Consider the following 25536-nt stretch of genomic DNA (forward strand, 5'->3'; position numbering starts at 1 on the left):
ATTTTTTTTTTATGGTTTTAGTTAATGAAAATAACCCTGATTAGAGTGCATTTGCAAACATAAGCTTTAGATAAGTTTCATTATGGTGAGAAAATATGATTATTTGTCATAGGTCTCCAGCATGGTTTCACATTCACTTTTGACAATTCAGAGACAGCAAACCTCTGTATGTCACAGGCACCACTCCCTTCCTTTAAACCTCACCACACACACACACACAGCACTTCCCCATAACCACTGCCTTCGCTTTCCTGAGCAGAGCTGGAACACACACACACACACACGTTTGGACGGGCGCAGAGACATACCTGGTGCCAGTGCTAACGCTGTGACTGGAGCAGACGGAAGCGTTGGGAGGTGCTGGTGTGTGTAGCTTGTGGCACAGAAAAGGGATTTCATATTGAAGGAGGAGAAGCAGTGCGCACATGTTTGGTGAACTCCAGTAAAGGAACTTCAAGCGAGGGAGAGGAGATTTGCGTCGTGTTTTGACGGCTGGCATTACTCCATCATTTTAAGTGTTTACCTTCGGGCGGGTAGGTTAAGCACCTTTAATGTTGTTAGATTTTAGTGTGTTTGGCAGTGTGTGTTTTGTGTCTGTTGTTCTTTCAGCTAATTATGCATTAGCAATGACATATCGCACGTTTAGAAAACTGCAAATAGCCTTCACTTATTTTTGCTGCATAAATGTGAAACAGAGAATTCACCGTGTGTGAAATGGTGATGCTTTGCAGTCCATGAGTTTCTAAAACGACCTTGAACCCTGAGTAGAGAGAGGCTGCGATCTGAATGTGTCAGTTGCCCCTTGCACCACCAACACATCTTTCACTGTGATGAGATGAGACTCGCCTGGTCACTACCCATCAATCAAGGTGCCTAAAGAGACAAACACACACGAAAAACCTTCGCTGTCCTTGCTTTAGGAATGAGGGAGATCACTTATGTGATTTTTGATCTGACACCAAGTATATCAGGTCTAATATTTCTGATTTCAGTACCAATACCTTGATTCAATTCAGACATTGAACATTAGCCATTCTTACCAGGGCTTGACATTAACACCTGCCAAATGCGGGTGGATTTCAGCAGTGCCGTGTAACGTCTACTAGCTGTCTACTACTGTCTACTAGCCACTTTGCCGGGTTGAATAGTACTTTGAATAGGGTCATCTGAAATAATGAACTAAGTGCAATGTAGTGTTGTCAAATTGCGAATTGACCTACAAACCCATCTCTCCTTACTCACTCGTTTCATTTGCTCCGGATGAATATTGTTGGTGTTACAGGGCTTGAATTTCGCCGTGGGATTGGGCATATTGCACATAGTTTTACAGATTTTGTGCTCACACCCAAAGTGCGCACACATACCGAACTTTTGTACGGTAGTGTACGATGAATTACATAAATATCAGAATGTTTTCCATTCATTAACAACATTTTATAGAACATAATCAATCGTTGAAGTGAACTTATATAGTTTAAAGTTTTATCAAACAGCAAAAAAAATAACCTATTAGCCAAAAAAGAAATGTCACACTTGGTTGAATGCTTGGTTATTTGGTTATTTAATGAAATACTTCAATTCTACACTGCTTTCTCCATTTGAATACTGTATGCCCTGTGATTGAGCTAATGATATATTTCTTTCAACAACATTTTTTTTCTTCTTCTTTTAAACCATACAATTTCCATGCTAAATAAATAGTAAAATTATAAATACTAAGAAAAACATTCAACATCATTTTGATTCACCGTCAATACCGATATTTGATCTCTGATATTTTGATCTTTCTTTAGTACTTGTGCAGCCTGGCTGTGTCTGTTGCTCAGTTTTCACTGTCTACTTTCTTTATCGACTCAAAAGATGGCAGTTTGAGGGTCATGTATCAGACAGCTGAATGAAGTCTCAGCCTGCCGCAGTCCGCCCACTGTAAGAAGCCTGTCAGCCTTGGGGTGATCTGGTTTGAGACTTTGACAGCTGCTCGGCAGATCTCCGGCTCTAGATGGCGCTACTCTGTCCCTGCAGCACAGGAGGGAGCAGACAGGGAGGATAACAAGGCACGTCCTTCAAACTCTGTTTATTTAGACTCAACCTCAGTGGTCATTTCGTCTGGGGCCTGATAATGTCTGAGCATGTCGAAACTGCCCAGCCTGTTTGTTTGTCTTTGTGCTTGAGCAACAGAAAGGCTTTGTGTCGTTTTTTCACACATGCCTCAAGACACGTCGCAATGACACCAGTGGTAGAAAGATACCACTTCCTAAACAAGCTAAATTCAAAGCCTTGTCCTCCAAACCTTTATAATAGGTTAAAACGACATACTAAAAGCAATGCTGTTTTTGTATGAAGCTACATTTTTATTTGTGGTTTAATTTATAAGCGAGATTTAAATTTGTAACCGATTTCAACCTGTAACTTGTGAGTCTTTTTGTTTGATTCATTAGAAGAATCGTCTCATAAGAGTATTTTATTCTTGAATTGTTAGAAATGTAGGTTTTAACATGCAACCAGCGAACAAAATGCGATATAAAGATGTGTTGTCTGTTTATTGTCTTTGAAGTATTTCACAGGTTTGGGTGCAGGAAACATGGCGCTGTTGAATGCTTGATTCTCAGTGGCTGGCCGTTTTAAGGCAGCTTTTTTTTCACAAGGGAATAGATTATTAACGATAACTTATAAACCATTAAAAACAGACCTTCTGTGAGGTAAAATATTTTAAAATAATAATTTTTAACAGGTGAAAAACTACATTACCCATGATTCTGCAGAGAATTCTCAGCCAATCAGAGAATCGTGACTAGCAAATTGCACTCTTTAGTGTCTACTTACAAATTTGTAGATATATGCATATTTTGCAGTGAACATAAAAAAAAAACATAATTTACATTACATTTAGTCATTTAGCAGACGCTTTTATCCAAAGCGACTTACATCTGAGGACTAAAGCAAGCGAGTCATCGTGAAGAGGGAAGAACGACGCAAGAAGTGCTCAAAATACAAAGTTCAGGCATTGCTCAGAGTAGCAAAAGCCAGACAAGGGACGATTTAAAAGGGGAAGGAAAGATTTAAAAGAGAAGACTTTTTATTTTATTTTATTTTTTTATGTTAAGTACTCACGGAAGAGATGAGTTTTCAGTTGTCTTTTGAATGCTGTCAGGGATTCTGCATTACGGACGAGGGTGGGGAGATCATTCCACCAGCATGGAACCGTGAATGAGAATGTTCTGGAGAGTGATTTAGTGCCTCGCTGTGATGGCACCGTCGAAGAGCCGTCGCTCCTTGGCCGATCGTAGGCTTCTGGTAGGGACGTAGACTTGTAGTAGGGAGTGAAAGTAGGACGGAGCTGAGTCTGTGGTAGATCTGTAAGCAAGCGTCAAAGCTTTGAATTTGATGCAAGCAGCGAGTGGTAGCCAATGCAGGGAGATGAACAGCGGAGTGACGTGGGCCCTTTTGGGCTCGTTGAAGACAAGGCGGGCTGCAGCATTCTGGATCATTTGTAGAGGTTTAGTAACACATAATGGAAGTCCAGCCAGAAGAGCATTGCAGTAATCAAGCCTAGAAATAACCAGGGCCTGGACGAGAAGTTGTGTTGCATGCTCAGTTAGGAAAGGCCTGATCTTCCTGATGTTATACATTGCAAACCTGCATGATCGAGCTGTCTTTGTAATGTGGTCTGTGAAGGTCAGCTGGTCATCAAATATTACTCCAAGATTTCTGACTGACCTTGATGGGGTGATTGAGGATGACTCTTGCTGGATAGTGAAGTCGTGCTGTAGAGATGGATTGGCAGGGAGGACGAGAAGCTCAGTCTTTGCCAGGTTGAGCTGCAGGTGATGTACCTTCATCCATGCCGAGATGTCCGCCAGACAGCTTGAGATCCGTGCAGCTACTGTGGGATCATCTGGTTGAAATGAGAGGTGGAGCTGTGTGTCATCAGCATAGCAATGGTAAGAGAAACCATGTGCCTGTATGATGGATCCCAATGATGTGGTGTAGATGGAGAAGAGGAGTGGTCCAAGAACTGAACCCTGAGGAACCCCTGTGTTCAGTTGATGTGCTTTGGATACCTCGCCTCTCCATGTAACCCTGAAGGACCTACCTGTGAGATAGGACTCAAACCAGTGGAGGGAAGTTCCTTTGATGCCCAGTGATGAGAGGGTGGACAGAAGGATCTGATGATTCACAGTGTCGAAGGCAGCAGAAAGATCCAGCAGAATGAGAACTGAAGATTTGGAAGCAGCTTTTGCGATCCGCAGGGCTTCTGTGACCGACAGTAGTGCAGTCTCGGTTGAATGGCCTTTCTTGAAGCCAGATTGGTTGACATCCAGCTGGTTGGTCAGAGACAGGAAAGATGATACTTGGTTGAAAGCAACTCGTTCAAGTGTTTTCGCAATGAATGGTAGGAGAGAGACAGGTCTGTAATTCTCTAAAAGTGATGTGTCTAATGTTGTTTTTTGAAGCAGTGGAGTTACCCGAGCCTGCTTGAATGCTGTAGGGAACATGCCAGTGTGGAGGGATGAGTTGATGATGTGTGTGAGTGCTGGTAGAAGTGTGGGAGAGATGGCTTGTAGAAGGTGTGAGGGGATGGGGTCTAGAGGGCAGGTGGTAGGATGACTGGAGAGGAGAAGTTTAGATACTTCTTCCTCGGTTAGCAGAGAGAAGGTAAAGAGAAGGTTTCTGGTAGTGGGAGAGGATGGTTTGGGTTCCTGTGTGTGTGGAGTTGAGAACTGACTGCTGATAGAGGTTGTTTTGTTGGTGAAGAAGTTAGCAAAGTCATCAGCAGTTAAAGAGGAGGTGGGTGATGGTGGAGGTGGACAGAGTTGAATGTCTTGAAAAGTGTTCGTGTGTTAGAGGCGCTGTTGATCTTGCTGTGGAAATATGAAGATTTTGCAGCGTGAACATCAGCAGAAAAGGAAGAGAGCAGAGATTGATACATACTCAGGTCAGACGTGTCTTTTGATTTGCGCCATTTCCTCTCCATTGCCCTGAGTTTGGTCCGGTGTTCACGAAGAACCTCAGATAACCAGGGGTTAGAGGGAGTAGCTTGTGCTGGCCTGGAGGAGAGAGGGCAGATATTGTCTAAAGAAGAAGTTAAAGTGTAGCATAAAGTATCTGTTGCGGTATTCACATCTAGAGATGAGAATTGTGAGGGTGAGGGAAGTGAAGATGACACAGCAGAGGAAAGATGGGAAGGAGAAAGTGAGCGCAAGTTACGTCTGAAAGTAACTGGTAGGGGGGTTGGTGGAGCATGGGTAGTGAGCTGTAGATTGAAAGTAATGAGGAAATGATCTGAAACATGGAGAGGTTTCACCAAAATGTTGTCTGGGATGCAGTTGCGTGTGTAAACCAGGTCCAGTTGGTTGCCTGATTTGTGAGTACCTGTGGTGATGAGCCGTTTGAGATCGAATGAGGCTAGAAGAGAGATGAAGTCTGTTGCATACGCCTTTTCTAGATGAATGTTGAAATCACCAAAGACTACGAGTGGGGTGCCATCCTCAGGGAAAGAGGACAGCAGCACATCCAGCTCCTCAACAAAGCTTCCCAGTTGACCTGGGGGGCGATAAATAACTACAATATGGATCCTAATGGCAGTTGTAAGTGTAATTGCATGATATTCAAACGAGTTGTTATTGCATAGAGAAGAGAGAGTTGAGTATATCCAGTTGTTAGAAATGAGAAGACCAGTACCCCCACCCCTCCCAGACTGGCGAGGGGTGTGGGAGAAAGAGAAGTTGTTAGAGAGAGCAGCAGGGGTTGCTGAGTCTTCTGGACGGATCCAGGTCTCAGTCAAGCCCAATATATTAAGAGTAGAATGAGATGCAAAGGCTGGAATGAAGTCAGCTTTATTGACTGCTGACTGACAATTCCATAGACCCATACAAAGAGAGAGAGGTGTGTGTGTGGATGAGAGAATAGGACGCAGATTAGCAGTATTGCCCTGCCTTCTGTGCGTGATGAGTGCACGTTGTCGAGAGACAACGGGAATGTATTGTGTTACGACCCCTTGGCTCAAGGAGTAGCAACATGAATGGAGAGGCTATACAACATAATCAAATTTGCACCAATGTGTATTTAATCAAGAAAACAAACATAACTACATTAAAGTATAACATAAAATATAAAGATACAAAAACAACAACATCAAGCCTTGGACTGGAGAGGGTGAGAAAGTCAGCATGACAACCAAACAGCAAGACCAAGCTCCTAGCAGCCAACAGCTATTCTCCAGCTTCTTATGAGCAGCATGGTTAATCACCGTCAATTCTCCACACAGCAATTAACCTGAGGACACAAATAGTGTTACCCAGAGACACCTACTGGACAGAATAAAATACTACACCCCGTGATCCATCACAATTGAAAGCACATGTTGCGAAAGGGAAATACGATAGAAGTGGGAAAGGAAAAGGAGAAAAGAAGACGATACTTAAGTGCCTTGCCGGAGTCCTTGCTCGGTGTTGTCGCACAGGTAGAGTCGATGGTCTTTACCCGAGTCGGTCTTCACACGAGGAGGCTTCCGCGACAGCGCGCGCACTACATAGATATAATGCGTACTAACGCCTGAGTGAGGACAGCTGTTTCTGCCCAGCAATTAACACAGCAAACGCAAATTACCCGAATAATGGGAGAAATCGAAACTAGCTGTTGGACAGCCCTCACTTAAGTGCTATAAAATTTACACTGCAATACTATTCAGAGCGGCTGTTATATAAAGTGGGAACGCGTCTAATTAAAATACAAATTTGTGAGAAGGCAAAAAAAGAAAATAACCAGAAAATCGAAAACAACCTTACCTTGTGGTAGATACTACACTGAAACAACAGGAGAACTGGATATTCAGAAAAACGACTTGCGCGCTCTTGTCTTGTTCACGGCCTGACCGCTTGTCCTGGCCTTGTTCTGGATCACTGCGAGTTTATATCTGTTTTACAGTTGCTGTTTCTCCCCAGCAATTAACACAGCAAACGCAAATTACCCGAATAATGGGAGAAATCGAAACTAGCTGTTGGACAGCGCTCACTTAGGTGCTATAAAATTTACACTGCAATACTATTCAGAGCAGCTGTTATATAAAGTGGGAACGCGTCTAATTAAAATACAAATTTGTGAGAAGGCAAAAAAAGAAAATAACCAGAAAATCGAAAACAACCTTACCTTGTGGTAGATACTACACTGAAACAACAGGAGAACTGGATATTCAGAAAAACGACTTGCGCGCTCTTGTCTTGTTCACGGCCTGACCGCTTGTCCTGTAATCAACATCTTTAAATCAATAGTTTTATATTTCTTATAGTTTATTAGCCTATTTCTTTATTTTGTCATTCACAGTGCTTCATGGAATTATACAGTTCTTTCACTCGTTAAAGCTGTCTTGTACTTTCGTCTTTTTGTCATATTTTCAAACACTTTTTTTGGGCTTTGAATCAACTTTCGTAACTTTTTCGCAACTTGTCCAAACTTGTTTGTCAATAATCAATTGGTTAGCATCTGTGTAGCAGACTCTGAAAGAGCCACAAAATAGAGTATGTGGAGTGTTAGGCCTTACATCATCACATGCCACATTTGTTGTATTATTCACTACTGGAAGGCATAGAGAGGTAAATGGGACTGTGCAATTCCGTCCAGTGAAGCAGCTTCCAAGCGTGGTGACAAAGTGGAAGAGCAAAGCCCGTAAAAAGCACCTGACCACAACTGACCCTGCAAAAACGAACTGCGGGGAAGCTATTTGCTCTTCTAGTCAGGATGCAGAAGTGGTTGTTTTGCATTGGATGGAGGGAATGCAACTGTGCAACACTTAATCCATCTCAAAGGCCCATGACGGGAACCGTGATGGAGGGTCACACGTGGACAGGATCCCTCAGATTAGAGATTAGGCCTGTAAGAGAAGCCAAAAGCATGTTTAAGCTCCACTACGGCGTATGGGGGGAGGGGACTGCAAATATAGTTCAACATCCCCCAACCAAACACGCACTTTCAGATGTCCTTATATGGATAGTGCTATTCAAATTTGTCTGCAAACTTTACAAACTAAACAGGAAACGGTTATCTGTCGATCAGGACGGACTTAAAAATTACTCCATTTAAGTTGTAGATTAATATTGGGTCAGTTTAAATGCTGTTTACAGACATTAGATGTGGGAGAACGAACAGTATTTGCTAATAAACAGCTAGCTATGCAATTAACTGGAGTTTTACTAGTCCACCGCTGTTACTCAGACAGGAAGATCACTTGTTTTTCTATTTGATCAGGTTTAAGAAGGGTGCAAGGAGCACTTAACTCAAAGAGGCTTAAATTACAGCTGGACCTAAAGGCAAACATGCTCCTATAATGTGTGTGTCTGCGGCTCTGCGCCTAGTGCTCAAGCGGCTGTCGGGTGGATGGCCAATGCCGTATAATTATGTGTACATGAAGTGAGGGTGAGTTGTATTACAAAACTCATGTTAAGTGCCTTGGGATGGTCATTGAAATCATTCCGAATCTGTACTATTTGGTAATTGTTGTTATTGTTTTGTAGCTGTATAGATTACAGAGTGGTTGTTACCTGAAAACACTAGTCTGTAGATTTCTGATTTCACGTCTAAAAAGGATTTAAAGGGATTGTTCGCTCAAAAAATGAGGGGAAAAAAGTCACAATTTACCCACGCGAGATCCCAAACCTATGTGACTTTCTTTTTTCTGTGGAAAACAAAAGGAGTAATGTTGAAGAGTGTCTTAGTTGCTCTTTTTAATGTTTATGGGGATACAATTAATGGGGATCTGGGCTGTCAAGCATCAAAATGGCAAAAAAAAAGCACTACAAATGTATTTTTGCCAAAAAAAATGCATATGTAAGTTGTAATGTGGCTTCAAAAGACATATAGATGATCATATAGATATCTTTTGTTAATGTTTTGGGTGCCCATATTCCCATTCACTTTCATTATATGTAAAATATTACATTACATTACATTACATTACATTACATTATATTATAATGTTGTTGTTGTTATTATTATTATTATTATAAAAAAAGTAATATGGGTTTGGAATGAAATGGGGGTGATAAATAAATACAAAAGTACTATATCCCTTTAAGAAGGATCGGAGAGTAACCATTGAGAAGGAAAGAAATGAATTCATTATCCATAGTGTAGATAACATGTAATTTCACACCAAAATCCATTGCAGAATAACACTGGGGATTTGTGTCACTGCAGACAGATTTCAACAATGAGGTTTTTCCAGACAGACACAACTGAAATCATAGATTAAGCCATTCCGTGACCTCAGCCAGTAAGTTAATTCACACTTTTACTGTAGATTCACAAGGTTTTGCTTCTTAGGAATCAGCGGTGAGCTAACAGGAAAAAATCAGCTCTTTTCAAATGTCTTTTCCACATTCATGTGAATTTGTTCCTTGAATTAAAGATGAGAATGAAGTCAGACCTGGAATAGCACATTGGCTCTGCCCTCTGTCTTTCGAGTTCACAGGAAACTCAGCTGTCTGTCAGCCCAGACTGCAGGCCCAAAATAGAAAATAGCAATGAAAGAATAAACGACAGCTGGTAAAGAAAAGGCATGAAAAAAAATGAGTGGTGCATTGAGACTCCACAACAAATATATAGAATAAAATAATAAAATAAAATAAAACAATTAATTATAACAAGTTTATTTATACCTGTTAGTTAAAATCTGATCGATGTTGCATCATAGCGCCAGTAGGTGGTGGTTAGTGACTGTCTTTAAGTGAGTCATTGAATCAATACCATTAAACCGATTCCTTCAATACTGTACGCATGAGTGAGTCATTGAATTATTCATTCAACTGATTCGTTCAAAACGATGATTTATCAACTTCTGTTGAGTGTTTTACAGTGGTTCTGCTATGTCTTTATTTGGAACTATTTTCATTGGCGTAACAAAAACAAACAAAGACACTGACTATATTGCGTCTAAAATGTAATTTACTCTGTATTAACTTCTGCCGCCTCTTTGTTACTCCAATAACCTCTCGTGAAACATCCCAAGCTGTCATTATTAGTTCTAACCTGGCATTTTTAAATTACTAACTGAGACGGTGACACGTTTGAACGGCAGATCCTGAATCCGTGGCGAGAGAAAGTAGATCCATACACAAAGGGATAATCTTAGTTTTTTCCTTACTTGTTTACATAGCATATACTATCATGCAAAAGTTTGGGGGTCTGTAAGATCTTTTAATATTTTTGAAAGAGGACACATTAAACTTATTTGATAAAATATACAGTAGAAATTAATTGGTAATATTGTGAAATATTACATTTATACATTCATTTAAATTACTTTTATCTATTTCTATAATCTATTTTTATTTACATTGAAAAGTAACTTATTCCTGTGAATTTTCAGCATCATTACTCCAGTCTTCAGTGACACATGATCCTTCAGAAATCATTCTGATATGCTGATTTGGTACTCAGGAAACTTTTTTATTATTATTATTGAAGTTGAAAGCCGTTGCTGCTTAATATTTGTGGCCCTTGTTTTAGTTTAAAGATAATGTTGTTGTTTTTTTGTTGTTTTTTGTATTTTCATTGTTTGTATTTTCTTTAGCAACTTGCTGCTTCATTATTATTCATAGCCTATTGTCGTTTAGACCACAAATGCGATTTCATATATACTGTAGCTGCAAATAGCTGAATACTCCTCAAATATATTCTAGAAATGTGTTTTCCATGGTCATTGTGGAGTTTTAGCAGCAGTTCCGTGCAATGGAGTAACAGATAAGTAGACCTAGAACCAAATTAATAAATTTGTCACGCTGTTTTCCTTGAAGTTTCAATCTGACAAGCAGGAAAGATTTTATTGCTCCCCAAGCCTTTTAGCATTAAAAGATTTGAGGACCTTAGTAATGAACTCTGTCAGGTGGCTCTAAAAGTCACAGTGACCTCCCGCTTCGTATAAGCTACAGAATAGTATAATGGGCTTTTGCCTGACTGACTTCAACTGCATTAATTTGTACATACAAAGTAGTAATTTATCATTTTAGTGATGTTTCGGTATTTCTGCATGTCTGTCTCATTTGGAGACTGTATTTTAGGAGTGAGTCACGCGCTATTGAACGCATGACTCCTCTGACTCATTAGATGTCCTGTCCTCACAGATGCTTTTATTTATTCCATGTTTGCCGAGACATTACCAAACTGGTCCGTGTGATCCGAAAGGACATACTAGATCAGTATTTCAGCTTCCTGCTGTGATTTTCCCCTAATTGCTGCTTTGCACTTCAGAGCTGAAGATCTTTGACAAAGAGCACATGTACATCTTGAGGCTACCATAGAAGAACAGATGTTGATTCTGCTGTCTGGACCCCCTTTGGTCCAATTTCAACCTGTTTTAGTCTTCCTTCAGGGAATCTTAGTTCAGGAAGAGAGCAAGGAACAGGAAATAAGAGGGGCTCTCACTAAGGAACAGCTTTGAGCTTTTACTCTAATTAGAGAACATCACTTCTCAACCGTTAGACACCAAACTCCAAGATGTCACCACCTGGAAGCTATTCGTGTTGGCTTTTTCGACGAGACTCCTAAAACCACGCAAGTCCACATTGAGAGGTTATTTTCTCCGACCCCACGGACAGTCCAAACTGCACACTTTGCACACTCGGGTGAGTGATAGCATCTGGGCTTTGCCTGAGCGACGCCCATTGTTTAGGTAATGATGTCAGAAAGGAAATGCGTGAGCCAGGCCGCCCTCCTTATGTAAGTAGACGGGAGGAGGCAAAAGAGGGAAAAGATTATAGAGATGTTTTTCAAACTGTTAGCTATAAATACGGCTGTGTGTGTGTGTTTTTAGACCTCTTTTACTAGACAACAGAGCCTTGTCTGTGAAAAAGGCGTCAGCTGGACAACGTTTTGACATTTTGGTATACTTTAGAAAGTTTTTAGGTGTTTGTTCCTCAATGAGGCTTTTTACACTTGAAAGGAGAGTTCACCCAAAAAAATGAAAGTTCATTTATGAAATGAACTTCATGTCGTTCCAAACAATGAACGTCAATGGGGTCCAATGTTGTTTTGGACACCATTGACTTTCATTATATGGACAAAAACAGTTATTTTGTGTTCCACAGAAGAAAAGAAAATCATACCAGTTTGAAACGACATGAGGGAGAGCCTCATATTTATTTATTTTTAAATCTATCTCTCTAATGCATCAGAAATCCACACAGCTGCTCAAAAATTATACGGTTGTAAGTTTGAGAAGGATTCATCATGGGTGTGTAAACTGGCTGTTGACGGAGCGGCTTTTTGGCTGCACTTCTCCAGTCCAGTCTGAAGCGTGTATGCAACACGTTATGAGCTCATATTACTGCAGCCGTTGAAACCTGAGAACGAGCGGAACTTCCTCCGTCCAATCCATCCAGTTTTAGTCCATCCTGCGATCGTGCTATTTATAGACTCACATCCTTTTGTCATTCCAGAGGGGCTTCCCAATCCCTTCATGGCTTTCCAGCCTGTGTTCTTTTGGCTCTGTTGCTCCAGACTCGGCGGGCCGGACCCGTTCCCTCCTCTTTGGGTCGGGCTGGTCGTTTATATTCCCGCCATCACGTAATTAGTTTTCCGGACTGTGGAATTCCCTCCCCTTCCCTGCACACCCCTCAGAGCACCCCTTCCACAAAGTCAGAGGAAAAAAGGAGAGAAGGAAAGAGCGCGCACAACGGAGAGGGTGAGGATTTAGAGGTCTTTAGTCAGACTGAGAGCGTCCCTCTTTTTCCTATGAGACGGCTTTGCCTGGTGAGGAGATGGGCAGCCACAGGCCAAAGGGATGTTGATGTTTGTAGGGATCAGAAATCGACATGTGGTGTTTGCACTGCGCTTCAGACAGAAGCCAGTCTCTGCTGGAACTGGGGAGCTGGTAAGATTTCAATGTGTGTGTGTGCGTGTTTCAGAACACATATAGAAGTACATTTGAGAATTGTGTTTTAAGTGTGTCTCTACTTTGTTTGTTTACATTGGGACAGGGTGTATCATTGTATCAGGGTGTGATTTAAAGTAGATATCAGATGTTTTATGTGACATTCAGGTCAGTGGTTCTTTGTTTCTTTTACCTGCTTTGAATTATGGGGGATCTTCCTCTATTGCGCAAACCTCTCCATTGTTGCTCTCAGCGCACTACTGCTTCTAGTTGTGTGGTTGAGTGATGTAGTTGATCTTGCACCGGATAGACACATTTATATCTTAGCCTGAAAATTGTTTTAATGTCATTGTAGATTTTTCCTTTTCATGATGACCTCTATCCATCGCTGATTGTAAATGCTGATTGTGTTAGTCAAAATGTTACAACAAGAATATCTTTTTCCAGTGAGGTCTCTACTTCAGCCATTCTGTATGTTTTTTTGCTAATGAATGAAGTATTTGTGTGAGTATGAGTTTTTTGGCTTTATACTTGGCTCAGTCATGGAAAGCTGGCAGTAGCTAACAAATGATCTTATTAATAATAACAAATAGAGATATGTGTATTTATATTAGTAGATCAGCCCCATTGAAATTCATTTAATACCAGAATAAGCTTGGTTATATTAGTAAAGCAAGCTTTATTTGAACAATAAGTGCTTTATGCAAGATGCCGGAGCATTTCCATAGTCATCAACAGGGCTGCATTCATGCGACGTGCCACGCTTGTGAATGGAGCCTGATTGGTCCTCTAATGCTCTCAAACTTGGATTTAGTGTGAATTTGTGTGTAACCTCTGTTAACAGCACAACATAATGTTTTTGCAAGCTTGGGAAAAAATACTAAGCAAAAAGAGTTTAGTTTATAAAAGCATTTATTGTTTTTAACTGTTTAATCTTCAATAGCATAGAGGAAAAACTCTATGTCAGGTGTAAGGGTGGCAATAAAGAGCTTGAAGATTCAGAACATGAAAAAGACTCCAAAAGCAGCACCCAAGAGTTCAAATGACACATAGTTTAGGTAAGTGAAATGTAAATGAGCTGTTATTTTACCTTGTTAGACTCAGCATCTGCACTTCAGCTTCACAGCAAATTAGATGAAGTACAAGGTTTAAGTTACATAAACTCAGCAGAAATGGCTGTCAAAAAATTGCCTTATTGCGGACTCTTATGATTGTTGGAGGGATGAAATGTAAAATGCATTTAATTGAAGATGATTGAAATCAGTAGTGATTAGTTCCTCTTTGTATCGGCATGTTGTAAGTCAATAGTTTCTTGGCTTTGAGTTTCAAACTAGTAATATAGCATTTTAATATAGAGGTCTTCTTTTGATAGCCTCATTTAGGTGAACTCCAAAGGGGAAAGCAAGAGACGGTGCGTTTCATCTTCTGTCAGATCTTAACACCTCACCATCTTGTTAGCACTTGCGTTCTCTTACCCTTGTCAGAACCTCCCACATCTCTCTGAGCTGGACGTGACTGGAGCCCAAACTAGTCCAATAGAGGCGCCTCCTCTTGCTGCCTAATGAGACCCTCTGGAGAATAAAGAACTTCGCCAGCTGTCTCGAGTTATAGATTTGAGTATGACACAGCCTCAGTTGTCTCCACACTTCGCTTGGTTTGCTTAAATCAGCCATCTATATACTGTGTAAACTACATTTGAGTGTAATAAAATACAGATGTTTTGTTAAAGGGATAGTTTAGTTTTAAGATAATTTACTCACCCTCATGTTGTTTAAAACTGACAATACATTTTTGTAATGTATTGTTAGTTGAGCTATCCATTTAAAGTTGGCTAGATTCTGAAATGCTCATTGTTGCCCCTAGTGGTCTGCTTGTTTCATTACAAGAATGAAAGTTAAATTTTGATAGACTTAAGCTAATCTGTGTTTGTTTTAACAATGAACCTATTTCTAATTAGTGTTTTGAACAGCAGCGTATAGATTTAAGAGCGCAGCCCTCGGCTCAATTAAATCAGGCTTTTTTTCCTCATTAAATTCAATTTGCTGCTGTGTTCACTGTCTTATAAAATAACATGAGGCAGAAAATTAAAATGAGAGCTAGATTGTCAGTCATTCAGTTTCATCCCTCCTTGTAGTTTAAACTTAGTGACTCGACCTTGAACCTTTAGCCTATTGTATGTTTAGTTTTTTTTTTTTTGCTCTTAAGATGAATTGATGTCCTCCATTTCAGAAAGTTGTTCATTTTGCCCCACACCATCACTGTGATGATCTCAAAACACTTCCAAGTATTTATTTTCTGATCTATTCTCAGACCTGTCATCTGGCATCCTCGAAGGGTTTTATATTGCTTGTGTTCACAATAATTGCAACTTTTTCAGACATCGTCATCTATCACAGTTTAGGGGGAGTCAGACTTTGAAAATGCCCTGGTTCTCCTCAGAGAGATGAGAAGGCAACCAAACAAAATGAAAATTGTATTTGCTGCCACCCTTCAAGGGACCCGCTGAGAGCTCTTTCAGGAGACATCAGGCGGCAGACACTGAAAGTCATTCGAGCCGGCTGGCCTCAGTGCAAAGATGTGGGGAAATTAGCTGCCAAATTCATCATCTAAATTACCTTGCAGTGTGTTTTCATATAATGTACAATCACGTGTAACAAGATGTCTTCATCTTCCTTTATTACCAAACACTGTGGGCAGGGCGGTAGTATTTAAGTGTGCATGTAGGAATACGGGAAACAAGGCCATTGTATTAACCTTTATATCTATATATAACCTCTGACTTTACCCATCTTACCCCCTCATTAGCTGTGTCCTTCAGAGCGGCAGGTGGGCTTTATGTGTGTTCACTGACTCTGGGTGATGTCTGGAGGTCATGTCATTGGCTCTCAGAGACACCCCAATGTGCTCTGCATGATAATACAGGCAGTACTAGGGTTGAGAATTGAGAACTTTGTGCTACTTAATCTACAGCATGGAAAAGACAACACTATCAGGGTTGTCTTATTCCTGAAATTAATAACTGGTTGGTGTATGGTTCTTTTTTATTCAATCTGAAACATATAGTGTGTTCTAATTCATGAACAAATGACTCTGAGTGAGTTCTTTTCAGTGAATCAAACACATAAAGCTTCAAACTGACTGTGAGACTTAAATAAGTGTTTATTTGATGTGTATCTATGCACATTGTGATTTTTAATCCGTAGTCTTTTTTTAATAGTTTATATAGTGTTGCTTTTTTAACATATATATGTAAGGCCAATTATTGGATTGTATTTTTGCCACCTCAAAAAGGGCATTACAAATTGTTGTAAATGTATATTTTTTTAATTTATACAGTGTTATTTTAGTGTTCTTTACATATTATTATGATATTTTGAATTTTCTTTTTTTTCTAATGGTTTTATATTTTATTTCTGCTTATTTCAATTAACGGAAACCATTTTTAATATTTTAAGTTTTAATTAACAATAACAACAATAGAAAAATCTTAGAACTTGACAATGAAATTGTACTTCATTTTCCCCAAATATTTGTTCTTTTCTGTTAAGGATCTAAAACCAGTAAATATATATTACTGTGGCATGCTTTGTGCCGTATGGAGCGTATAAAGGAGACATCCATTTAGCCTTCTTGTTGTCCCTATGCATGCACTGTAATCGATTCTACAGCCATGACCTGTGACTCTGATGAACACGTTTATGTCTGGTTTTTGTGGCGACCTCCCCTTTGAATCTGTAGTTCAGAGCATTTTTTAGAGAAGCAGCAGGTGAATACAGACGTGTCAAAGGGTGTGAGAACAGTCTCTATATCTTCGACCTGACATCTCTCGGGCATATCCTCTGTATGTCATTTGACGATCACAGCACTAGCTCCAGGGGTTGTATAAGGGGTCTCATCGGCTCAATAGAGCTTGCCGCCTGAGGTTATTATTTGTTGAAGTCAAACTACACCAAGTTCTCGTATTGTCTTATCCAAGATTGGAAACGCCTGCAAACAGTATGCCCCGACTTCTATATACCCTCACCTTGGTCGCTTTCCCCTATACAAGATGAACAAATTCAATCAAATCTGACTGTGTCAGTGTTCTCATCTCTGTAATACTGAGTGCTGTACTGCACACTAATTCATTTAATTAAAAGAAGAGCACTTAATCTAGAAAGTTAATCTACTGGCACTTAGCTGTTGCAAGAAAGTACAAGGAGTCTGTTGATGAGAAGCAGTATTCGTGCAAAACAAACATGTACTGAAATAATTCAGATTTAGCTTTGAGATCTTTACCTCAAAGTATATACAGTAGTGACAGCTGGCCAAGTAGGATGTCTTCTTGGAACAATATTTCTATTAAAATTACAATTCTATCCAAGCATGCTATAAACATTCTGGCAGATACAGACAAGCTGATAATTATTGCCATATTATGGCTGATATTATAAATCTCTACTTTTTTGTTTATAATATAACATATGTATTACAAATTATAATATTCAGAATGAAAAATAATTTAAAAAATATTAAATACTATTTACAAATAAAAAACGTAACATAGGGATGCACAATGTATTAAAAGATATGGGTCACACTTTAGATTAGGGTCCAACTAACTGTTAACTAAGACCTCAATAAACTCATAATTACTGTATATTAATAGTTGGTAAGGCAACTGTTAAATTTAGGTATTGGGTAGGATTAAGGATGTAGAATAATGTCATGCAGAATAAGGCATTAATATGTGCTTTATAAGTACTAATGAACAGACAATATCCTATTATACTGTATGCATGCTAATAAGCAACTAGTTATTAGTGAGAATTGGGCACTAAATTAAAGTGTCCCCAGATATGTATATAGCTGATATCTATCAATATAATGTGTATTCCTATATTACTATTACCTGTCATCTCTATCACTGGTGTAACTGATATTTATAATCAAATAGCCCTCGTTATACTTTGACCGTTCCAAGCAATCACATTAGAGGTGGTGTGGTTGAAGTGTGTGATTGTTTACGAATGTGTCACAGTTCTCCTTTTACTCATTGCCTTGAGCAACAAAAGTTATTTGCCACAGAAGGTATTCCTCTGCTAAGGTTTTGACAGGTAGGAGTTATGCTGTTGATTCTCTGCTCTGCGTCCCGGAGTGTGTTGTTTGGTGTATAAGCATGATGTATGTGAACGCTGACACTATACTGCTTGAATGTTTTATCTTAGTATGCAGTACTAGAGAAATGTAGGCGCTAAAACACATGCTATAGAGGCTGTATGTTATAATAGTTTGAAACTCACAGATTACACCAAAGCACCAAGGAAAATACTAACCTAATCAATTTAAGAAAGACTTTTTCCTGAACGTCCAATATAAGTTTTTTTTGCAGGAAGTGTTTGTAATCATTGCTCTTTATTTATCTTGACAGAGGTACATCATACCACAACGTGTTGCTATAAACATAGTCGTTTGCTTTTATACCTCCACACTAGTTATAAAGTTCAGCTTTTGACCTCACGTGTAAGCTTGTGGGAGTGGATAATGGGATTTACAATGAACTTTGATTTGTGTCTGGAAAAATACAGTTGCATGTGTTGCGTCTACTGTTTAAAGCAGTTAGTGCTGGCCTGTAGAAAATTATATTTCTTCATAGTTATGAATCTGAATGTGCAGTCTGTATTGAATGTTATGCCATAACAGACCATGTACCGTGAAATAATGACAAGAAACATCTTTCCATTTCATGCAACAGAACAGTACAATTCACAAACAAATTACTCTGAGTCGGTTCTTTTTAGTAAATCAAAAACATACCACACAACCGGTGTAGTCTGATTCTCGAACAACTGACTCATTGAATCATAATGACAATTGAATCAAAATCCGAATCCCTGCTGGTATGCCTCATTCATTCGACAGTATGAACTGTTTATGCTCCTTTTTTGTCTGTTCTAACCCACAATACTTACGATTTCTTTCTTTTTCCCTGTACAGTGTGGAAGGTGAGGCTCCGGGGGGTGAGGCGGGCCCCTCTCTAGAGAACAGTGGGGGTTACTTACGAGGGCCGGTGAGCCGCAGTGCCATCATCAGTGGCGAGCACTTCGACGGCCCACCACTGTACGCTCACGAGGTACGGCAGCGCCCCCGGCGACCCAAACTCCAGCATTCCCAGTCGATCCTACGCAAGCAGGCAGAGGAGGAGGCCATCAAACGCTCCCGATCACTGTCTGAAAGCTATGAGCTCTCCACCGACCTCCAAGACAAACAGGTAGAGTTTTTCGAGATCTTTAACTGGAAGGCCACCAAGAAACCATAAATTCTCCACCAACTATTTGTATTCACATTGCTATGAGCCGTTTTGGTGCAGAGGGAGTGTGATTGAGGTTCAGTGGCTTCATATTATACTTGATGTACTTCCCCTCAAAGGACTGTGTAAATAAATCTACTTTATTGTAGTTGGTTGAACATAAATTCCTTGCTTGTGGTGACTGCATGTCTTTCATATGAAGTAATTTAATACACCCAAAGGCTGATATGAGATCAATGAGAGCCTTTTTGGATTTGGGAGATGAGAATCATTACTCAATGCATGCTGGGAGAGTGATTCATATTCAGAGTGGTACTATCCAGAGGCGTGCTGCCCACCGTCTCTGTGTGAGGTCCCACAGAGCTGAGAAATTTGATTAGTTCTGCCCATTCTTCAGGCTAAAAAGGTCTTGGGCTGGCTTTAGCATGGGAGTAGGTTATAACTGATTGCTTAGGTACCATGCTAAAGGCGTTCTTCAGTCCTCAATGCCTTTATAAGGGGATGAAATGGTGAGTTTTATCCATCCTACCTGGCAAAATACCCAAGCTTTATTAGTTAGTACTATGTGCGGCTTTTGTTTGTCTTTTTTATTTATGTGGCTTACCATTTGGGGCTTGAGGTTTGGTCAAGTCATGTTGTGTCATGGGAGGGAGGACAAAATGCTATTTAAGTCCCATCAACAACAAAATTCTGTAAGACTAAAGAAGGAGGGACATTTGTGCATGTGGGTTTGCTACTATCACTAAAAGTGGTGCATAATCTTTGTGTTTCCACAGGTGGAGATGCTGGAGCGCAAGTATGGAGGGCGTTTTATAACCCGACATGCTGCACGCACGATCCAGACTGCCTTCCGCCAATATCAAATGAATAAGAACTTTGAGCGCCTCAGGAGTTCTATGTCGGAGAACCGCATGTCCAGACGCATAGTTTTATCCAATATGAGAATGCAGTTTTCGTTTGAAGGACCTGAAAAAGTCCATAGTTCCTATTTTGAGGGGAAGCAAGTGTCTCTTACCGACGATGGTTCTAAACTAGGAGCCTTGGTGCAATCGGAGCGCGGGGAAATGGTCCCCGCCAACATAAAGTCGCCTGTGGTCCAGAGCGATTTCACGGATGCCATTACTGAGCTGGAGGACGTTTTCTCTCGACAAGTGAAGTCTTTGGCAGAGTCGATAGATGATGCTCTGAACTGTCGCAGCCTACATGGTGACGAGGGACAGCCAGAGTCAACCAGAGGTCATCCAGACATAGAGAAAGAGGTTACCTATCAGGTCAAGCCTTCCCACAGCAGTGACCACCGTAAGCGAGATGAGATGACAGCATCCTACAGTGATGTGACACTTTATATAGATGAGGAAGAGCTCTCCCCTCCTCTTCCTTTAACACAATCAGTTGAAAGACCCTCTAGCACAGAGTCAGATCTTCGTCTACGTTCATTGAACTCCTCGCAGGATTACTGGTCTCTAGCTCATAAAGATGAAAAGGGCGACACGGACACTAGCTGCCGCAGCACCCCGTCTCTGGAGTGTCAAGAGCAGAGATTGAGAATAGACCACCTACCCCTGCTAACTATCGAACCTCCCAGCGATAGCTCAGTTGAGCTGAGTGACCGCTCTGACCGAAGCTCCCTCAAAAGACAGAACGCTTACGATCGGAGCATCGCCAGCCAGCAGGGCAGCCCAAAACACATCCCCTCTCACGCGCTCCCACCACGGGGACCTGCTAGAGATGACGAGGCTCCTCGGCATCGGCCGCGGCAGCTGGAAAGCCACCTGGCAATCAATGGCACCGCCAACCGGCAGAGCAAATCAGAGTCTGACTTCTCTGACGGCGATAACGACAGCATCAACAGCACTTCCAATTCCAACGATACCATCAACTGCAGTTCAGAGTCCTCATCCAGGGATAGTCTTCGAGAGCAGACTCTCAGCAAGCAGACGTATCATAAGGAGACACGCAACAGTTGGGACTCCCCAGCGTTCAGCAATGATATAATCCGCAAGAGGCACTACCGCATTGGCCTGAACCTTTTCAACAAGTAGGTGAAGTATGAATGCATGCCTTTGGTTGTAGAAAGCTAGTTGGGAAAAGAGTATATGGGTGGAGTGGAGAGACGACAGTTTCCTCTCTTTGCGTAAAACATCCAAATCCACTCCATTTTTTGCTATAAGCAAACTTCGCATTCAGTTACTGTAAAGGCGCAGTCACATTAGCAAAACTTTGGCTAAATTTTGCAGACAATTAAGTCCATTGTTAATAGTGTGTAGAGAAACAGCATGAAGCTCAGCATACTAACAGGATCGCTTCCAAATCAAGAAGATTCATATTACTAAATGCATGAATTTGTGTGTTCAAAGTTCAACAGACTTGAATCCGATGTGAAATCAGTGTCAGGAACTTTTTACCTCACATGCCCCACACGCAAAATTCCCGATTGTGTGGATTCCTATTGAGCATACTGTATTTGTCCTGCATTGTGACCACACCTTAAAGGTGCAGTGTGTATTTTTTAGCGACATCTAGCGGTTCGGTTGCGAGGTGCACTAAGGGCTCAGCTCATTGCTCACCCCTCCCTTTCGAAGAAGCTACGGTGGCTAAAACGGGACAAAATATCGTCGTCTGAGACAGCAGAGAATAGGCAGAGTAAGCCAGTAGTGTGTAACATTGTCACTGTTTCTGTACCACAGTCCATTATAAACCACATCATGGATAAAGTTTACAAAGCCATAGTCAGATGAGGATCAAGGGTCTTAATATATAATATAATAATGGTAATCAGCTGATTGTCTCACAAACATAACCAGCACATTTTTCCCCACATAGCAAACCCATAATACAGCGAGGGAGAAGAACCACATGCAACTATATATATTTTTTCTAACAGGGTAGTAAAAGTTTAGCTGGCTAATATGAGCTGTTACTGTGGCTGAGCTGGTTAAAGCGTAAAGCCTTGTTTAAACTCGACGCGTCCGCATGAGCCCAAAGGTGCGCGCAGCAAAAATGACATGATTGTAACAGCGCGCGCGCCTCCGCATCCCCTAGACACACTACACACAATAGGCTTTTTTTCTCTGATTTTGAAAACTCTTTGCGATCGACTTAAAATGCTTCCAAGATCAACTTGTCGACCGCGATCGATGGGTTGGTGATTCCTGTAACATACTGTTTTACGGTCAATGACAAGAGTACTAATCAGCTGTCTCACGAACGTAACCAGCACATTTATCCCCACATAGCAAAGCCATAACACAGCGAGGGAGAATAACTTAGTTACATGAAACAATCCAACTACATATTTTACACCACTGACAAGGGAAAAGTCACTACTCACGGTGTTTATGGCTAGCTTTTAGCTTTCTGCTGCTTCACTTTCAAGGTAGAGATGAAACGCACTCTGTAGCGCTGTTTGTTCGCTGTCGGCTACGGTAGAAACATGACGTCACAATATGTCGACCTTCATAGAAGGGGGTGCCCGCGGTTATGTAGATATAAATGTCTCATTCTAAGGTAATAAAAACATTACGGTTTATTAAGTAAGTTCTTTATGCACCACTGAAACCATAGTTATGGATGTCATATTGCATTTCTGTTAATAGATACTCAAAATTTGTACACATTGCACCTTTAACTAATTTCCATACAGTTACAAGAGCGATACATTAGTATAAAGACATTTTGAACACCCTTCACATTTAAAGGTAAGGTAGGCCATTTCGGAGAGGCTAGCAATAGCAAGCTAGATGGCATGGTGTGAACGCAGCATAAGCTCATTGTTTTGGTTCAGGAGGAACTGTAACAAACTGCTGTTTGTTTGCGGCACTCGATTGACTGTCTACAACTGTGCATAGCATTACGGAGCGCGCTGATGATGTGTGATGTCTGCGCGAGCAGGGTGCGCAGAGGTATGGAAATACATGTTAACAGGCAGGTAGGATAACATTTTTTGGTTCTGAGACTTCCACAGAAGATATTTGTACTGTACATGTTTTAATATTTAGACCACTTCTATTATTGATTGCTTTCAGGATGTGAAAAGTTTCAACCAGTATAACAAAAAGTGTTTAAAAAAATGTCTACTCTATCATTTAGAGATAATGATGCATTACCCAACATTTTATTGTACTATCATATTTTGTGTCATGCCCACACTCACGTTCACCTTTGCTTCTTTGTTATAATATTTCTGACACAGCTAAAAGTTTGTTAGCACATTACGTTATATGAATTGTTGCTGACATTCAATTCTATTATACTTTACACGTTTTGTAAACCTTAAACGGTACAATTATGCATTTGACAGATGTCTTTATCCAAAGCAATTTACATTCAAGGGATCACACCTATGATTTTTGACCACCATGCTCTACTATTTTAACTACAGGAACGCACCTCACTACCGGCAAAAATTATGCTCCTCATTCCCATACCGCTTACATAATTTTGGTTTGGAGGGTCATGTTTCAGTTGTATTGAGTAATGATTTTCATTAGCACCAGTCGGAGCTGTGTTAATAGCTGTTTTTTTTAATTATCATCTAAACCAAGCACACAATGCACAGTAGTCATTTTCCAGACAGTCATTATAATTTTGGCGCGTTTATTTATTCAGTACGTGTCTGTGCATGCATGTGGTGCTGTCTGTTTGATTGCCACTCAGTGTTCTAAATTTGATTAGCGATCAAGCAATTAGAACCATGATGAGAGCATTGCTGATCAAGGAAAGCACACTGTCCTCACAACCACAGTTTACCATCTTACTCTGTGTACTTAAAACAAACGAATGTAATTCTTTTTTTAAGCTTCTTAAAAAAGTGTAGGGGTTGATCATTTATTTTGCAATCATGAGGTATTTCAAATCAGATTTCATTTTTTATTGAACAGATTAAGGTCTTTGATTTAAACTGCTGGGCTGTGCATGTTTATATGCCTGTATGTGTGTGTGTTTGTTCATTTAAAGCTTTGCTTTAAAGGGGCCTCTAATCTTAGATGATGGTGGATTTGCCTGTCTTTGCACTGGGCCATTACTTTCCTTTTAATCTTGTGTGGTAATGGTTCAGTCACAAGAACGTACTTGATCTAAGAGCTGCTTAGTCACACATTGGGACCAGTAAATGCACTGTTCAAACTCTTGATCTTCTTTTATTGTCTCTAGGAAACCTGAAAAAGGCATCCAATACCTGATTGAGCGAGGATTTGTCCCAGACACACCTGTGGGAGTTGCCCATTTCCTGTTACAGAGAAAAGGGCTGAGTCGACAGATGATTGGCGAGTTCCTGGGCAACAGGCAGAAACAGTTCAACAGAGATGTTCTTGAGTAGGTTCGGAAAATTTTACTGGGTTAATTGGGTGTATTGTATTAAAAAAATAATCATCCAAAGTGAGATATACTACAAAGCCAAGTTATTTCAAATATAATACGCAGCCATTTCCACGTGCGACCTCTGTTGGGATTAAAATGTAAGAGATGGATGAAATATGGACTCTAACTCTGCTTTATACTGTATATATTGACTGAGGTGTCTGGGTTCGTACTTTTCAGACACCATGTGCCTGAGAATGAATCAACTCATTTTCACTCTTAAGTTAACTCATCCTCCCTTTTCAGTCTGAAAGTAACTGTCAAGATAATAGGGACAGATAAAGCCATGCAGTCTGTGTTCAGCTCCGTCTGACAGCACTTTTTTTTAAAAGGCACTTCCTTAAAATCAGTAAATCTAGACATGCCAGATTAAATGGACGCTGAGTATCCCTGGAGCAAAATGTCCCTCAGTTTGCTTTGTATGCCCCACGATTGTGATTTAGAGACTGATAGAACTTGCTTTTATCTGAAAGACTAAATTTGACTAAAAGCAATGACCACTCTCAGTTTAAACTATCTTCATGTTTGCTGTGATAAAATGCATGGAATAGAATGTAATTTTGTCTAGAAGATTTCCAAACCATTATTGAATACACCATCACGAATATACTGTAGTGTAGGAAAGAAGGCGGCAGTTCTTTGAATACTCTGTTCATTATCTTTTTTCCAGCTGTGTGGTAGATGAGATGGATTTCTCTGGAATGGAGCTGGATGAAGCCTTGAGAAAATTCCAGGCACATATCCGGGTGCAGGGAGAGGCACAGAAGGTCGAGCGACTCATTGAAGCCTTCAGGTGAAAAACAATTCAATTGATTCTTTAATGTGTTACCAAAAAAAAGCATAATTAAAGGGATAGTTCACCCAAAAATAAAATCACTCATGTCATTCTAAAATGGTATAATTAGATCCGTCTGATTTGTGAATGACTCATTCAGACCTGTTTTGTGAACTGGCTCAAATGATTTATTAAAAAGATTTATGATCAAAATAATATTTTGTAATGAATCCCAAAGAGATAGTGTGG

The 25536-nt window shown here is 40.3% G+C and overlaps 1 protein-coding gene across 10 annotated transcripts in view; it reads left to right on the top strand.

Moving 5' to 3' along the window:
- The window catches only part of iqsec1b (IQ motif and Sec7 domain ArfGEF 1b), a 207610-nt gene that overhangs the window by 168547 nt on the left and 13527 nt on the right, over positions 1-25536 (top strand). For 8 of the 10 annotated variants that reach the window (XM_056251411.1, XM_056251420.1, XM_056251412.1 and 5 more), the window contains 4 exons: positions 18842-19115; positions 19931-21192; positions 24306-24467; positions 25183-25305. In XM_056251411.1, coding sequence (XP_056107386.1) covers positions 18842-19115; positions 19931-21192; positions 24306-24467; positions 25183-25305 — 1821 coding nt within the window. Of the gene's footprint in view, positions 1-12446; positions 12879-18841; positions 19116-19930; positions 21193-24305; positions 24468-25182; positions 25306-25536 lie in introns of those variants that run through there. The other 2 variants (XM_056251413.1, XM_056251415.1) reach the window with 2 other exon arrangements.

The sequence above is a fragment of the Rhinichthys klamathensis genome, unplaced genomic scaffold (assembly GCF_029890125.1).
Source record: "Rhinichthys klamathensis goyatoka isolate OS25496 unplaced genomic scaffold, OSU_Roscu_1.1 h1tg000082l_1, whole genome shotgun sequence".
NCBI lineage: Eukaryota > Metazoa > Chordata > Actinopteri > Cypriniformes > Leuciscidae > Rhinichthys > Rhinichthys klamathensis.